This window comes from Pseudopipra pipra, chromosome 3 (genome assembly GCF_036250125.1).
Source record: "Pseudopipra pipra isolate bDixPip1 chromosome 3, bDixPip1.hap1, whole genome shotgun sequence".
Taxonomy (NCBI): domain Eukaryota; kingdom Metazoa; phylum Chordata; class Aves; order Passeriformes; family Pipridae; genus Pseudopipra; species Pseudopipra pipra.
The window spans coordinates 29,638,408-29,657,112 of NC_087551.1; the positions used below are offsets into that span (position 1 = coordinate 29,638,408).

General features: G+C 40.5%; 1 protein-coding gene across 3 annotated transcripts in view; it reads left to right on the top strand.

The window, feature by feature from the left end:
* LRFN2 (leucine rich repeat and fibronectin type III domain containing 2) overlaps window positions 1–18,705 on the top strand; it is a 157,549-nt gene that overhangs the window by 112,933 nt on the left and 25,911 nt on the right. For all 3 annotated transcript variants that reach the window (XM_064648450.1, XM_064648452.1, XM_064648451.1), the window contains one exon: window positions 3,757–5,149. In XM_064648450.1, coding sequence (XP_064504520.1) covers window positions 3,777–5,149 — 1,373 coding nt within the window. In that variant the 5' untranslated portion in view covers window positions 3,757–3,776. The remainder of the gene's footprint in view (window positions 1–3,756; window positions 5,150–18,705) is intronic.

An 18,705-nucleotide genomic window follows, 5' to 3' on the forward strand; every position in this document is an offset into this window, starting at 1 on the left:
ACAGGAACTCTTCCAGATTCACTGACTTGCTGTGAGAAGTATACTTTATCGGGCTGATAGATACCTTTAAAATGTAAATCAGAATGGTGAGCTTATCACAAGACTGCCATTAGCAGCCTATAAAATTCTTGATATTGCAGGTCACAAGACATTTTGGGAACAAGGTGAGAAAACTGGTCAGCAAAAACAGACCCTTAACTTGACACTTTATAATATGTCTTATATGAAAATTACCAGAACTGAAAAAAAAAATAATATTACACATCCACCCCCTTGACAGCTAGCAATTACCTTGATTTTGTGGGAGGGTTTAGATTTTAAAAGATATTATTATAATTGTGCAGACTCAAGAAATGTAGTATTCCCTGGAATCACCCCTGGAAGTGTTCAAGGCCAGGTTGGATGGGGCTCTCAGCCGCCTGGTCTAGTGAAAGGTGATCCTGTCCATGGGAGGGAGGTTGAAACTAATTGATCTTTAAGGTCCCTTCCAACCCAAACCATTTTACGATTCTATTATTCTTTGAATTCTTACCTCATCTTCTGCCCAAGTGTATTGTCTTTCCAGAGAGAAAAAAGAAAACTATTTGTCCTATGGAACCCCCCAATGTTCTCCTTAAGGAGCTCTGTGCAATTTTTTGTCTCCAATGTCCTACAAGTAGTCCTTTGGGTTCATACCTTTTTTGTTGTGTTGTAAACTATTCACTTCAGGTTTACATTTCAGAAACACTCAAGGCTCAGAAGCTTGAAATAATGATGCTAGCAAAAGATCACAAAGGATAGACATTTCCTCTGCAAATAAACAATATTTACATTAATACTTTCAAATGTATTCAATTACTGGAATGACAGTGGCCATGATATTTCCATCCCTGTAAGGCTTTTACTGATTTTTCCTCTTGCTGGTAAAAGCACATGCTGCACTCTATGTCTTTTTCATGCACACATGCAAGCACACACGGGCAGATGATGTGCTTTCAAGCCATTCGCAGATGGTTTCCCCATCAGGGTTTACTTTGCCTTTTAGGCCTCCTGCTTCACATCCTCCTCTCAGTGCTTCAGTCCCTGTTTTATGTAATTAACTTCTGTTCTGCCCCTCATTTTTTTTTTCTTTTCATAAATGCATTTCACTCTGATGCTCAGAATCGACTGTCTCCCCAAAGCACTGTGATATTTAACAGCATCCAGAAAAAACGTGGTTAGAGAACTGAGACACTTAAAGGAGACACTGCTGTAGTAAGTGTGCATTCACATTTTTGAATAGATATTCAGAGGGTGGGAATGTAGATGAGGGAGAAGCTATGAAAGGGCTTATTACTAATTAACTGTATCTATTTCTCCCCCTTTTAAACTTCTTTTTGTTTATCATTTCAGCTGGTAGGGTAATACACTAAATTAAAGCTGCAGAACACAATTATAATTAAGACTGAAAAAGCCAATTGCCTGTTAGCAAACTACCAATTGATAATAACATAAGGCTTATTTATAGTTCATTGCTAAGTATTCCACAGATTTGCATCAATAATGCATTTGCTAATCTCCAAACATTTTGTTCAGTAGCCTTTTATTTACTATTGAAGGTACGATTACTCTTCTCAAGCCGTTCTTTCTAAAAGGATGCCCAAAAAGAGGTGGGCTTTCATCTTGTTTGCAAAGTTCAGCAAACATATTCTTTAGTCGTTTCCTCCCCTATGAAATAGTAATAACGGTATATAGTTACTATCATCACATCATGCAGAAAACCTTGCCATAAAGATCATACTGTACATTGTTCAGTACTCATAGTATCTTTCATTTCTACAGCTGCTTTTTCTGACTCATCTCATGTATTCTACAGAGGAGATACCAAACCCTCTTACCCAGCGGAGGGATTGGGAACCTCTGGTCAGAGTCCCAAACACTGGGCCCCAGTTTTCATTCCTTTCACAAGAAAGTAGAGCAAGACCTGTTTAAAGAGTTTTTTAAAAATTACTCGTGATAGATTTTGTTTTGTACTTGGTCTGTATTACTGGGAGTTTAATAACTTTTATATTTTCTTTTAATTATTATAAAAAGTCTGCATAACTGTCATTTCAGATGTGTGATGGAGTGTAAATAATTGTGATGCAACTTTTTTGTGAAGTGTGTTTTTTGTGACAAATGAGTTTGAGTGGCCTCGTAGTACTAATTATTGGAGTTATCCCATCATATGTATAGCAGTTATAGAACTAGCTTAGGCACTGGTGACTTTCTGGCATACACTGACTAGGTGTTACAGGGGCAATCAATTAACACAAGGGTGTCTTATCTCTCATTGTGCCATGATGTCTCTTGAAACACAAGTGCAAAAAAACTCCTAAACCTATGAGCACTGCATGATTGAGAAGGGATATGTCATATACCAAAGACCAAGGATAGTAATGCAAGTTTATGTGGTGGATGTAGGTTAAAGAGAGACAAAATGGCTATGTTGAATACTACAAGCTGAATTATGCCTGTAGCTACTGCCACAGGTGAGGGTCTTGGAGACTAGAGCACATCATCTTATCAAAAAAACCTGAGGGATCCTTTACAAAAATATAGCTCTTTGTCTCCCTGCTGCTTTACTCAGGAGGAGAATGAGGGTTAGAAATGATCTACCCATTCCTCAGCCCTGCTTGATAGCACGGTCTGTGAAAGGGAGAGACAGAAAGAAAGCAAGTTTACCCATGTCCTCCACATGTGGAAGAATGTCAGCAAACCTGTGTAAGTAGATATTCCCAAACCCGAAGCAGGGCTACGACTTTTCCCAGTCACAACTGGCCCTGTGAGGCAGCCTGTAAATACATTTAGTTTATTCTTCAAAGACAGATACCTTACAGTTCAAGCTGGAAAAGCATGTGAGAGCTGAAAAAAAAGGGAAATAGTGGTGCAAAGATGAATGGGCAGGATGCAAGGAAGGGCCATGGAGGCAGGCAAGAGCTTCGCTGTCACTATGACAAGAGGAATTGCAGTCTGAGAGCACGAAGTTGTCAAAAATCTTGCCAGGAGACTAATGTAGCACAGATTTCCCCTGGATGCATTCTCTTGGGAGCTGGATGCAGTCATCCTTTCCATAGGTTGGCTGAGCACAGGTGAATCCAGGTGACAATTGTGCAAGTAATTTCTTCTTCCTGTACTGTCTATCATCAATTTTGTTATGGGTGTGCAAGTGACTTGCCCCAGAACTGGCCAGATAATTACATTGTCATTATTAACCACATTACTGACAGGGAAAAAATGCAGTTATTTTTATCCATAAAATCAGCTGCTTCAACCCTAAGACTAATTCCTCGTTATTTTGCAGCAGTAAGTAATTGTTATACATAATATTTCTAGCTCCTACCCTCAAAGAAGCAGACAGTACTCCAAATGAAATCTTTCAGGATTTTTAGTAAGCCGTGCAATCTGATGATGGGATTTGTTTGCTACCAGCCACTCAATAAAAATTATAATGCTGTAACTAGAAAATAGGCAGTCATGAGACCCTGTTACCAGGCATAAGGACTAGCAATTCCTATCCCGTTTGGATTTGGAATCAAACTCACGTCTTTTTTCTTTAGAATAAAATACTTTACCTGGAGAAACATGCTTCTATAACATTTATCCTTCACATCCTGGAGTCCTGATGCCTTTAGGTGTGACTCCTGAGAGGAAGCACTGCAAAGTCTTGATGGAGGTAGATGTTAGGTAAAACATAAGAGGAAACTTATTTATATCATAACTGCTGATATTCCTTGTATCTCTATTCATTTCTTTCAGGTACTGTTGCGTGATTTACAATGGAAAAATTGTTCTGCAGCATCCTGGTGTTTGGAATGGCTGTCACAGTCAATGCTTGTCCCAAATATTGTGTCTGTCAGAACCTGTCTGAGTCACTGGGGACTCTGTGTCCCTCCAAGGGTCTCCTTTTTGTGCCGCTGGACATAGATCGAAGGACTGTTGAACTCCGTCTTGGGGGCAACTTTATTATTAATATCAGCCGACAAGATTTTGCCAATATGTCTGGACTTGTTGACCTTACTTTGTCCAGAAACACCATCAGTTACATACAGCCCTACTCTTTCACTGACTTGGAGAGCCTTCGGTCTTTACATCTGGACAGCAACAGACTGCCTGAAATTGGAGAGGATATTTTGAGAGGTTTAATTAACCTTCAGCATTTGATTTTAAACAACAACCAGCTAAGCAGCATTTCTGATGAAGCCTTTGAGGATTTTTTGCTGACATTGGAAGACTTAGACCTTTCCTACAATAACCTCCGAAGCATTCCCTGGGAATCTATAAGAAAGATGATAAACTTGCACCAGCTCAGTTTAGATCACAACCTGATAGATTATATAACAGAGGGGACATTTGCAGATCTTCAGAAACTGGCCCGATTGGATCTAACATCCAACAGACTGCAGAAGCTCCCCCCTGACCCTATATTTGCCAGATCTCAAGTAATTCCATTAGCCGTTACCCCATTTTCTCCACCTTTGTCTCTCAGCTTTGGGGGCAATCCACTGCATTGCAACTGTGAGCTACTGTGGTTAAGGCGACTTGACAGAGATGATGATATGGAAACTTGTGCTTCTCCTCCAGGTCTAAAGGGAAGGTACTTCTGGTACGTACGGGAAGAAGAATTTGTTTGTGAGCCTCCTCTTATCACACAACATACTCACAAGCTGCTGGTTTTAGAAGGGCAAACTGCTACGCTGAAATGCAAAGCCATTGGGGATCCCACTCCCATCATTCACTGGGTAGCCCCTGATGACCGTCTGATCGGAAACTCTTCGAGGACAGCTGTCTATGACAATGGCACCTTAGACATACTCATCACCACCTCCAAGGATTATGGAACTTTCACATGTATAGCAGCCAATGCTGCTGGAGAGTCCACTGCAACAATTGAACTCTCAATTGTTCAGCTTCCCCATCTCAGCAATGGCACAGGCCGATCAGCTCCCCCGAAATCCAGGCTCTCCGACATCACCAGCTCCACCAAGTCAAATCGTGGGGAAACAAAAGGCCCACCAGAAAGGGCTGTCCTGGTGTCAGATGTGACCACTACCTCAGCATTGGTCAAGTGGACAGTGAGCAAGTCGGCCCCTCGGGTAAAAATGTATCAGCTGCAGTATAACTGCTCGGATGATGAAGTCCTGATCTACAGGTAAATGCAGTTGTTTGGTCCTCTGATGATGACAAGGGGGCAGAAATCAGCATATAGATTCTTTTACTGCTAGGTCACTGATTTGACTTTGAAGTGAGATAGCACTCTCACCAGCAGCATTAGTAGTGTCTGACAAATTTAAATTCTGTCTGTCAGTTTGCCTGTTGTCTGTTCATCGCTTTTCTGCCAAAGTAATACATTACAAATTTCTGTAGTATTCATTGTCTAACAACAGCTGTTTTCAGTGAAATTTCCAATTAAGGAAAAAATAGTACTGCAGTTAGTAGACTCCTTACTAGGCATAACAAAGAAAGGAATACTTGAAGACTAGAAGTCAGAAATTTCCCTTTCCACCTCCTGTAGGTGGGATTGAAACACACTACTGAGAGAGGAAGCAATGTGGGAGGAAGTTTATGCTGTCTACCCATAACACAGACTCTAATTACTCTGTGATTTAAGATCTGGGGTTGTTAACAAGAGATTTTTCACCTGTATAAAAAGACCTCATTTTTTAATTCACTAAGAACTGTTTTACACAACTGTAATGGCTGACAACTTTGTATTAATGTTTTATACAATATTAAATGCAAGAAGAGATAGATGTAATTTCAGATGCAGTTCTGAAATCCAGTTCTACAACCCCTCTGACTTTTAATGATGTAAAGCAAGAAATGCTCTTGCAGTGAAGCAACAATAAATTTTAGAGATTAAAAATGTGTAGGAACAGTACAGGAAAACAGCATTACTGTTTTTTCCTTCTATATTATAAGAATGATTGACATAGTATCTTCATGTTAGTGATGAATCCCTAGAAATCACCCTTTCCTTTCTTTTAATTGCAAAGGAAGGACTATCAGATACATTGAACTGAAGCCTCTCTTTGGCTGTATGTGAGCTACCAGCAGAAGTCAGAATCTCATGGAAAAGTAGAACCAAACACATCAAGCATCCTGAAGCACTGAAGAAAAATTTGATTTGGTAGAGGAATAATGGGTTTTAGGGTTTGACTCTAATTTGAGTATAAACTGTGGCCAAAACACAGTCAAAGCCATTGACTTCCTCTGTAGGCTTGCTGTTATTACCCACTGGCTACTCTGTCCTTCTCCTACTGCCTATCGGGGAGAGCTGAGGCACACATCAAGTCTCGGTACCCAACCTCCAGATCCCAAAACAGACCTTGTTATTTTCTTCTTTACCATAGTATAATTTTCTTTACCATGAGGAAATATAATTTTACTACCTCAAAATAAGAGGTAGTAAATGTTCATATGTCATTTTTCCCTCACCCTTCTCTTACAATAAAATCTAATTTTAAAGTTTCTTCATAGCTGAATGTCTGTGCAGTACTTTTATCTGAATCACTTGTAGAACAGAAAGAATAAGATAATTTATTTAGCTACTCCATATTCACTCATTCGTTGTCAAAATTAAGAATATTGATCATCAAGTCCAAAGAACAATTTTTTTAAAGAATATTTATTAAAAATACTAAAATAATCTAAGGAAATTCAGTTCTGTCCACTTCCATTCCTCAGTTATAAAAATATGCTGAAATAATCAATTAACAAGTGGACATTATTTGCTTTGCTCTGGCTACAGAGCAAAGTGGAATAGCGGAATAGTGGAACTTGTGTGTTAGCTTTGGGACTTGTAACTGTATGGCGTTAAGTAGAATGAAAGAATAAGATAAAACTAGATAATGATAGAGAATTATAATTAGAGTGAAAGAAAACATGCCAGTTCCATTTTTTTCCCAAGGCAATGCTTTTGGCAAAAACTCACCAGTGTTTAACATCTGTAAGGCTGAAAAGTACTCTGAAGGATGTTTACAGTCATATGTTTGTTGTATAGTGAATTTGGCCCAGCGTACAGGAATATCCCTGCAACCAGAAAGAGAAGCTTGCAGGAGTTGTCAGGTGTTGGAAGTGGTTCCACGTGTCCATTTTCTGAGGAGGAGGATGGCCAGGTAAAAAAAACAAACAATGGAGAAGGGAAGACATGCTGTCTAGTAGTTGAGTGGATGAGAACTTGGTGTCATGGACAGAAATGACTGAAAGATCCTCTCTTGCCAGCCTGGTCTAGAGGAACAAGTGGCTGTCAAGGTGCCAGACAACTCTAAATTTTTATCCCATCTCCAGTGCTTCCTCTCAGTGAGGATTTGGCCCTTTGTTGCTTTACTTGTTTGTGGCTCAGTTTTTCAGAAGCAGCAAGGAAAGTGCTATTTCTGTAAATCTCCCATCAGGCCTTTTTGATGATTCATTGATGATGCATAACTCTTTTCATTCACAGTTCTCAAAAGCACTTCACCAAAGAAAACAAATTTTATTTCTCTACATTTTGCACAGGGAAAAATGAAGCATAGAAAGATGAAGTGATTGTCCAGCATCTGAGAGTTAATCAATGGTACTCATAATATCAAAACCAGTTCTTATGACTTCCAGTCAGGGAACCACTCAGTCCCTTAGAGTTAATTAACTAAATCTGTTTTGCTTTAAGTGGTCCGATGCATATCACTGCAATGAGCGTGTAGAAAAACCTAAGGGAAAAGGATTTCTACAGTGCTCTGCTCTATAAAATGCTGTGTATGTGCTAAATGGGACGTGACACTGCTTAGCTGCTAAAATGATGAGCACTTAATATATGCTAAGATAGTCAGTATATCAGGACTGAGACACATTGTCTATGCTCAGCTTGAAGGAATCCTGCTAGTAAGAAACGTATGCACAAGAGAAAGAAATTTGCTGCATTCTCTGCTAAGAATTTTTAATGAACAATGTACACATACTGAAAGAATGAAAGCAGAAGTTCTCCCCTACCCATTGATGTGAGCCCCATCTCTCCTGATCATTACCCAAGACACCAGTGCGATTCCCCTTTCTGTCCTAACTATGGTCTTCCACCAGAGCTGCAGATGGTGCAAAGGGGACAATGGCTCCACGAGAATTCAAGGTTTGGGAGATAGTGGCAAGTGTTCTCTGTTGGGCATCCTGCTCACACGGAGCTGAAATTGTACCAGAATCTGAAGTTTGGCTTTGGATATACCAGTGCCCTTAGAATGACAATTAGCAGGAGGAGCATTCTTTGTCTGCTTCCCCATCTGACCTTCACTTGTACTTGCTATCTCAGGGCCTTTGCTGAAGCTAGTAGCCTGTTTTGATGACTTTCAATGCATTTAGAATGCATGTTTCTGATACTAATCTAATGAGTAGGTCCCAGATCAAAACTCTGTTCCTCACGGTTTCCCAGAGAGTGAAGGAGAAGCTAGAGGAAGAGTCATAGCTCCTGCACGTCCCAGAGGCAGCTCGGTCAATGTCAAATTGCAAAGACAACAGCTGCCCTAACATGGACATCAAATCAATAGCCTGAGGCTGCCCAGAGGTGACATGCTGTATTATCTTTACCACATCATTAGGAGAAGGGAACATTCTCTATTTAGTGGAGCATGCACTTAGCTCTTAGTGGTATCTCAGAACTTCTTTTGTGCCTTGACCTCCGCTCCTATTGAAAAAGATCCTGCAACAGGGGCCTGTGCAGGAGATGTGTGTCCCGCACAGGCAAACACCATCACTTTACTGATCTATGTGTGCTCCCAGTGGACTCTTTCTTTCTCTCTGACTAGTCCTTGCACTGTTTTTTCTAATCCTACTGTCAAGATAATATTGTTTCACCTGGAACAGAACTAGGATTACTCTCTTTCTAGGAAGAGTGAGAGGAAAGCTTGTTATGGTTTCTGTATGGGTTTTTTTGTTTTGGTTTGTTTTTTTTCTACTTGCTTTTCTTGTTTTTTCTTTGTTTGTTTGGTTGGTTTTGGTTTTTTTTTGGGGGGTTGTTTTGGGTTTTTTTTGTTTTGGTTTGTTTTGTTTTAATTTGCATTCTTTCTCTTTTCTGATTTTTGTTGCTTATTGATTCTAAATTTCCTTTTCTCTTCACTCTTCTTAATTGTCCTGTTCATTTTCATGGTATTCAAACCAAGATGGAGAAAATGGAAACTGCTGGTCATATTACAGAACCTCCTCATGTCCAGCAGGTGTCTGTAACAGTCTAATAAAGCTATGACGATCCCAGCTATGGGAGCAAAAACTGGAATGATTTGTTGAACACGCAAGTGCCATTTAAGGGTCTCAGGGGCTTCCATGTTAGTGAGGAGGCAGGGTTATTCCAAACAGGGGATTCCACAATCTATTAACATTTCCAGTAACGAGGTGACATAAGAGGAAAAATGGATTTACATTTCTCGGATCCTGTTTTTACATTTGGGGGAAAAAGGATTTGATATTTCCAGTAAGCAAGATTATACTGGGGAAGGGTGGTCAGCTTTTCCCGAAATAAGGATTTACACAGGGAGGGAGAAAACAATGAGATATCTGATAGCATCATGCAAAGTCTCTCTACTTCCTGCTGTGGGAGATCAGGACAATCCACATGAAATGAGTGTCAGTGGATCTTGTCTGGTCCTTTAGATGATGGTTTTTTTTCCCCAGCCTCTGTGGCCCAAGGTTTCCTGTTTAATCCTAGCAGTTCCTTTTCTGTTGGTATCTGAATTTCAGACTGCAACAGGTATCCTCTGTTCGTATACACGGGTTAGGAGGGCACAGCCTTTTAGAGTGGAAATTAACAGTTCTCTGAGAACTGCAAGTAATTTTTTTAAACTACTGTCCCATAATAAGGTCCCCTGGCCAACACATGTAGCCATGGCTCATAATTCTCTGATCCAACAAACCAGATCTACATGGGCACTGATGTGTCCACAAGTGTTGAGGGATGTGGTTTAACGTCAGTGAGAGGCCATTTACTTTGAACAATAATGGCATTTGGAAAAGATATCTGAGACTGGAGGCAATCAAATATAATTCCTACCTTCAAACCAGGCAAGAAGGAGGACCCAGGGAACTATAGGCCTGTCAGCCTCACCTCCAGCACCTGGAAAGGTGATGGAGAAACTAATCCTCGGAACATTTAGAGAAACATGTTGGATAAGAAGACAGATGATTGGGAATCATCAGCATGGATTCACAAACTCACGCTTGACAAACCTGATAACCTTTTCTGATGAAAAAACTAGGTAGGTGGACAAGGCAAGAGATTGCCTTGATTTCAGTGAGACTTCCAACACTATCTCATAATAAATATCCTTGTAGAGAAGCTGATGAAGTATGGGCTGGATGAGCAGTGAGGCAGAGTTAAAACAAGCCAAATGGCTGAGCCAGGAGGGTTGTGATCAGTGGCATGAATTCCATCTGGGGACAGTAACTAGCAGTATACCCCAAGAGTCAGTAATGGTCCACAACCTATTTAACATCCAATTCTATTTAATATCTTCAATAATGACCTGTATGATGGTACCAGAATGTACCCTCTGCAATTTTTCTGGTGACACAAAACAGTGAGGAGGGGCTGATAGAGCAGTGTCATGCTGACATCCAGAGGGACCTTGACAGGTTGGAGAAATGAACAGGTCTGAGAAGAACACTATGATACTCCGTAAAAGGAAAATTCAAAGTCCTGCCCCTGAAGAGGAATAATCTCATGCATTGGATATGCAAGACCCACCTGGATAGAAAGTAGCTTTGCAGGAAAGAACCTGGGAGTCCTGGTGGACATAAGGTTGAGCATGAGCCAGAAATGGGCCCTTGCCATAGAGAAGGCTAATGATATCCTGGTCTGCATTAGGAGGAATGTTGCCAAAAGTTTGAGTAAGGGGATTCTTTTGCTCTACCCAGCACCGGTGAGACCACACCTGAAGTACTGTGTCCAGTTCTGGGGTGCCCAGTACAAGAGAGACACAAGTATACTGTAGAGAGTCCACCAAAGAGCCACCAAGATGTTTAAGGAACTGCAGCGCCTCACATTTGAGGAAAGGCTGAGACTCATCAGCCTGGAGAAAGCTCAGGAGTGAACTTATCAGTGTGTACAAATATCTGAAGGGAAGGAGTGAGAAGATAGTCAGGCTTTTTTAGCAGTGCCCAGTGCCAGGGACACCATCTGAAAGTGCATATCTGAGTATCAGGAAATTTTTTTACTGTGAGGGCAACTGACCACTGCTACAGGTGTGTCATAGAGATGGTAGAGTCTTCATCCTCAAAAGCCATCTGAACGTGGTCCTGGGCAACTGGGTCTAGGCGAATCGATTGAAGTAAGGGAGTTGAATGAGATGACCTCCGGCAGTTCTTTATAACCTCAACCATTCTGTGATTCCATAATCCTGAATGCCGCTCAGGTGAGCACTTCATTTGACACTGTGAGTTAATCACTGAAGAAAAAATATTTTTAACTGTTCTTCTAGAAAAGTACAGTACAATTTGCAAAGGCCAGAGCCAGGTGAATTTAGGTATGCTTAGACAGCTATGTGGGTTTTAATGCCTTCTTTCATCTTTTCTGTAATATCAACCACCCCTAAACACACACCAGTGACAAAAAATGTGTACTGTACTCATCACTTTTAGCCAAGACCAGAAGTTTGTTACAAATTGCACAACTGAAAATAATTTATTTTTTGAAGGAAAAGTATGAAGAAAGAGCAACCAATGTTCAACAGGGAAAGGGATGGAAGAAGACCAAGGTTTTCAAGGCAACGTCTGTCCTTAGTCTTGGGGTTAAAAGAGCAAACACTAGTCTATCATAGAAATCTCTACCTGTTCCTCTCAGTCTGGACTCTCAAAAATGCTTTAGATGTGTTAGAGCATCAGACTTATGATCAGTGCAACTTAGGCACTGGTATGTTTCATTCATTTTGAATAAGGGATTGAACTGAAACATAAAACTTTAGAAAACAATATCTTTGGGCCTCAGTTTTCCACTTGTAACCTGGGTTACAGCATTGCTTTCCTTCATAGGGATAAACACATTAGAAAATATTATGGAACCAGGGCCCACATAACTAAATAGGGAGACTTGCTTTGAAGTTTTTGTGTGGTCTGCAGCAACAGGGATAGTCATGAATGATTAAGATGGAACATTACATAACTGTAACATTTGAATTCAACTAAGGCATCTGGGGAGAGAGATTGTGGGTTTTTATGTGTAGAGCACCCTATATGATGTGGGACCAAATCTCAGTTTTGGCCGTTGGGCATTGATGAAATACATACATTCACTACTTTTTCAAAAGCGAATAAATCTGCAAGTGTTTTGTAGAACTTCCCAGGTCATCCTGAGCCTTCTGGCTGTGTTTTGAATTAAAGCAATGATGCAGCCATTTAAAAATGTGCATCTGAAGTGCGACACTCTCATTAGATTTATGAGAGATTTAGGTCTGCTTTATTCTGTGGTACTGTGTACTAAGAGTGATAAAAACAGCTGAACAAATTAAGAATTACTATCGCACTGTAGTCTCCCTAGCTTATAAATTCAGCACTAGGAAAAAACAGTATTTTATATGTTTCTGAAAGCTTATTTTTTCCATATATATTTTATGTAGCAGGCAGTCTAAGCATTAAAATATGAATAAATGGCTCCACACCTCCAGTTTATTTAAACAATGGTGCCATGGATTTGATTACTTAAACAATATAATAATGATTTACATTTACACAGCTCCTTTTACTGCAAGTGCTTTACAGACTGGCTGAACAGAGATCCCTGCTATCCTGTCACTTCTCAGTTAAATATTGGCTGCAGTTTAGCAATCAGGTGATTGTGCAGCTCCATTTCATGAGGAAAAAATAACTTCGGCATTTGCACTTATTGGTACTTTAACCTAGGTAGGAAGTAATTAACTGAGTTTGAATTTCCCACAGCATGGTGGTATAAATATACTCATGCACTCATCTAGTCAGCTGCATGTCAATAAGAAAGTGCTTTATGACTAAGGTGCTGAAAATTTCAGTAATATCTACATCGTGTAAAGATGTTCTCTCAAATAGCAGTGCCACACTGAGCACCAGGTCATGCATCAGAGAGGATACCACAGTCTAGTGCTTCTTGCTAGGAAAGCTTACTGTGTGATCTTCCAGCTAAAGACTGAAAACAGAGGAAGCCCTGCCCTGTTGCTGTTAGAGCAAATTGTCTCAACAGCCCGATGCTGTAGCAAAGTGTGTTATGTTATTTTCTCTCTGAGGAAAGTTAGAAATACACAGAACAGGTAACTTTAGAAAAGACATTTATTCCGAAGGACCCAAACATCCACCTTTACTCATGATTTGGAAAAATGAAGGCTTGCAGATAAATGCCTGATTCTTCTATCCAGTTTTTTTCCCTTCCACCCCTGTCTCTAACCTCACTAGGCAATGACTTTCCTCCATGGCTCATAGCTGGTGCAAAAATCCCTCCTCAGCCTCAACGTGTGAGCTGAGCTATTTCAGTTGCATTGTATGCAGGATACAAACTTTGGTCAAAGCATCTGTAGAGTTAAACACTAAAAACAACCACTGGGAGGAAAGACATCACATGAAGACATTAATTATCATGTATTAATCTTTTGTATTTAGTGGGTAGAGAGAGTCACTGTATAAAAATAAAACATGAAGTCATAATCCCAAAGAGAAGCAAAATTTATATGAGCAGAGAAGAGAAAAGTTTGATGTGGACATTTGGTACCTCAGGTCATTGGAGTGGTTTGCAGCAGTCATGTGCATTGACTTCTAGAGGACTCTCAGCAAGTGCAAGCTTGCTGAAAGTCATCAGACATAATGAGGAAGCTGCTTCACAGAAGCACACATTCTGGGACTGTGAGAGTTTTTGTGTCTGCTGAAAAAATTTTCATCTATCTTTTTTTTTATTTTGTTTCATTTTCCAGGAGAAGTACAAGGACGGGGTTTTTTAGGATTGTTTATTGCTTGTTTGTTTGCTTGTGCTTGTTTTTTTTTCCCTCTGCCCCTTGCAGTACGAGAAATCTTTAAAGAATAAGAAAGCAAATCTACTGAAAATGAGAAAAATTATATGTATTACCAGATAATGAAGTGGAAAATAGAAATATAAAATATGAAATAAATATTTAAAAAATTATATATTCAAGAAAAGTAGATGTACATCTTAGTAATGTCCCTACAGTCATCCTAGATTGTTGTGACCAACTATCATCCACTTGCTGCTTGAACAGAAACTGAATCCATTGGTCAGAGCAAGTCCAGATCATGAGAAGGAGAGGCAGACCATGCAGATGCTACCCAGACCATTATTTTCTTGCTTGATCGCTGACACAGGAAGGCAAAATACTAAATGACCATTTAACCCTACAGGAGACATGTCCCTTTACATGAGAATGCAAGATGTATGAGAGGGCTTGTGAGAAGATGCTTGTGTTACTGTCAACCACGCTGCAGTGCCCCAGCAGAGCAGAGAAGGGCAGGAGAGCACCTTCTGCCAGCTTGGAGGCATTGTCATTTTCATCAAAGTTTAGCTACTGTCAAATAGCATTTATTGAGGTATGTGGAGAGTTTGTATGCTACAGTTCTACCCCCAAGCTCAGCCTCAGGAGCTGATTACAAAGGCAAAGAGCCCGATTCTCATGTCAGCCCCTGTTGTGCTGTTGGAAAGTAACTCCACCACAGCCTTTCATAAACCGGAAAGGAAACCAGAATAGATTTAGACAATGCTCTAAGGCATATGGTCCGATTATTAGGACTTTCTTGTGCAGGGCAAAGAACTGGACTTTGATGATCTATACGGGTGCCTTCCAACTCAGACTATTCTCTGATTTTCTCATTCTGTGATTCAGCATAAGACAGCAGTATGCCTGTTTTACCTCTGCTACCAATTATTAATTCAGCTCATTAAAGGCTCAGCATTTTCACCGGGGGAGGAAGATGAGCTAATGCCCGTAACATCAGCCACATCCCCTCTCTCAGATGCTCTGAACCTAATTGCCAATATCTGTCCCCACCTGTCATTGAAATAAAAAGTTACAATCTGATGCCAATATGAACTATTGAAGTAAGATTTTGATTAAGTTTCAGGTGAGCCAACAATATGATCTCTAAATGAAAAGTTTTAACATATTCAAAGCTTTAACATGTTATTTGTGTATGTAATGCACATTTAACCACCCAAGATGGTCCACTTGATCTCCGAGTTTTCACTTCATGTGGTGCCTATAGCAGGTTCCGATACCGCTTGTCTCTCTAGTGCTGATCCATTGAGTTTCAGGTGGTGTCAGAGATCCACTCTCATCTATTCCTCGTTTTGAGTCACTTCTACTGACATCTGGGTACTTTTAGGAGGAATGGAAAAGTATCAGTGACCACAGAGTATGAGAACTCCTCCTAGTCTTTCTAAATCTGTACCTGAGAACTTCCTGCCTTCTCTCACTCCACCCTTCATTTCAAATGGGACACCAGCAATTCAAACTACTAAGAAATCTCCTTCAAGTGTGGTGATCCAACAGTAAAAGTAATGGCTGAAAGCTAACTGCTTGAAGTAGAGGATGATTTATTTTTATTCACAGGTGTTTTGCAATAGAGTTATAAATAAAACAGCTTAAAACCATATCGTGTTCTAAAACACTGCATTGCTAGAATTTGCCTTGCCAGTTTGAGATCATTCTGCTTAACTTAGTTCCCACATGCTCACGCGCAGGTTCCAGGCTGTGGGTAGGTGAAAGAGGGTGCCTTGACAGCTCCTACCTCCCCAGCTTTCTGATGCCATACCCCATACAGCTCCCATCTGAAGTCATGGGAAAGCCTTTTTGCCCCTTTTAAAGCTGATGTTCTAGATTCTTGGTAGGAGAGTCTTGGAGAATGGCACCTGCTTCTCCTGCAGCAGGTTCCTGTTACTCCTTGTCTTTCCAGTGATGACCAGTTGAGTTCTGACTGTGAACATTATTCTAAAGGTTGTCCAAAAAATTATGTTTATTTGGTTATGTAGGACTATTTTATCTATCATATATATGAGACAGGACAAGGAGGATAGCAGAGCAAAAAATAAGTAAAAATTACAAACACAGGCAGAACTTAGTGCCTTATTTCACTGGCATAACTGCAGACTCATTTATCTAATTGCTTGCTTTGAATTTCCTGTTATACCCTTTCTCTTTCATACCAGGCTTTTTGCTTGAATGCTCAGGCTGTTTCCAAAAGAAAATGTCCTTTTTTTATACAATGATTGATCTGGTTAACCCTAACACATAATAGCGATGATACAGCTTGCTTTCTTAAAGACATGACTCAAAAATATAGAACTGGAAGAGACAGACCACTGAAAAAATAATTAAGAAAAAAAACGAAGACTACACCGGACTAAATAAATTATATTATGAAACCCTCATTAGCTTTAGCCCTTAAAAGTATGGTTATTTTTTGGATTTGTCTATAAAAGGCAGATTTTGTGAGCCAAATATATGCATTTGGAGTGAGTAAAAGTCTCTTTTCAGGTCATGCAGTACAAGGTGAATGCAACACTTGTTTCTCATTTAAACCTATTTTGGGGCTTTAATTGGGATGTTGAGGGGAGTAGTATTTGTGTTAATACTTTGGTTAGGGAAGGATGAAAGAAGGGGATTCAGACAAGCTGAGGAACTTAAAACTTGAGGCAGAAATCAGGTTCATGCTCTGTGTAATTTTTTGAGTGCTTTACTTGTAGGTTTTCAATGAAGGTTTGTAGTACAAGGAAGTCATTTATCCTCTATTTGTTCTTAAAGGGCACAGGAGAAATGTAACTCAAATTTTCAGTCATAAAGAAGGAAAATGGGAGGTAATAGATGTCTTTGAAAACATATTTTGGGTTATTTCATTGTTATACTACCCTTTTCCCCAAAATGTGTCTTGTTTTACAGTCTAATATGAGCACAGTACAGACACATGCTCAGTAATCCATAATAATCTGTACTAAGGTCAAGGAAAATGGTAATCTAGATGAGGATAGCAAACTAGTACTTTAATCTAAAGAAACCTTGAAACTACAATGACATTGAGAATTGTATACGTTTAAAATTAAAAGTTCTGATTTTCATAGCAGGGAAAAGCAGTCCAGCCAGTCAGCAGGCTGACCTACCCTATTGCCACAGCCCTGTTCATGTCTCAGAGTCACAGCACGATCATATCAGGTCCCAGAACATTTGATAAGAATCCAACAAAGTGACTCCGCCCAGAAAGGAAACAGGCTCCAGCCTCTGGCATAGGGCACTTTTGGAGGAGTGGAAGCAAAATCACCCACGTGATGGAGGTGGATGCACTAGTGCTGAGCAAAAAGAAAGAGAGATAATTAATATGGCATCCTTGGATGGGAAAGGGTTCATCCCCTACAGGGCTACAGCTATGCTTTAGGGTGGCTTAAAAATCCCTGGAGACAGCAAGGTACGGCTATGCCGTAACCCTGTTTTGTTCAGCTGCTCCTGGTTTACAGATTAGTTTGTTTGCAGAGATGAACAGTTTGAGACAGCTAGCACTAGGTATGAATTTGTGCTGAATTTTCCCATCTGTCCTCCCTCCCCTTCCCCTTGCATCACTTTGAATTTGTCTAAGCTTGTAATATATTTATTACCTCATAATTTACTTCATTTTGACAGGAAAACAAATAGAGATATTTTCTTAACCCAGTCCTTTTTTTTTTTTTTTTGTAATTATCCATTTATTTAATCAGCTTAGGTTGTGGAATTGGCCCTTATGTAGATATCTCAAACCGTGCTCTGAATTTTTCTCAGAGTGGGGATTGCACAGGCAATAGCTGCCCAACTGACATATGGGCAGCTGACAGCATCAAGACACCCCACCAGCAGCTCTGTCGTCTGGCAGATTGCCTCAGAGAGTCAGGCTTGATGAATCAGTCCTTCTGCTGGGAGGGTGCTGGGAGGGTGGGGGATGCCTGTGCCTCTTTTCCAGAAGGCTGGTGCAGAATGAGAAAGATTCACGGCAGTGATCACAGAGCCTCCATGTACATTGTACAGCAGAGTCCAAGTGAACTTGAATCTTCCTAATTTAAGTATGCAGAAGCAGAGTTACAGCTTGGTTACTCTGGGGTAAGGATGTGTCACAAGCCTGATGCCCACTCTTCTTCTGCATATGGAGTTTCATGGCCTAGGGGAGAATTCATCAGCACTGCCAAGGTTGGACAATGGGAGAAGGGAGGACAAATGTTCTCGTAAGCTGAGCAGGCAATAGAGCCAAGAGGACCCCTGCTTCTCTCCTCCACCAGCTGCTCCTTGCAACCTCCTCTGGTTGCTGTTTCAATGAAGTGACAGCACCTGAGCAGGCAGAAGAAGGAATTGGCACCAGGGAAGGAGTCACCTTCAGAACCTGGCTCCTCCAGCCCAGGACCTCATAGAGCCTGCTGGCTGCTTTCAGAGGCAGCTGGCTGAATAGAGGGCAGTGACAATCCCATCTTCTCTGGTTGGTGTCAGACAAACCTCCTGCTCTCTCAGTGGCACTAGCCAAGCTGCAATCTCTTTGTTAGAAGAAAGTGGTACAGAATCATCTCTGGTTCTTGTACTATTTGCTTAGGGAGATGAGCCACATTGAGGACACAAAGCTATACAGTTTAAATTCTTTTTTCTTTCTCTGGGGACACTAACAACTTCTATGAGGTGAAGAACTGTTTGCAAGGGGAAAGATGAAAAAAACACTGGGAACAGGATTCACAGCTGTGAAGAGTATTAACAAAGGCCTGAGGGACTGCAATAGTCCCTT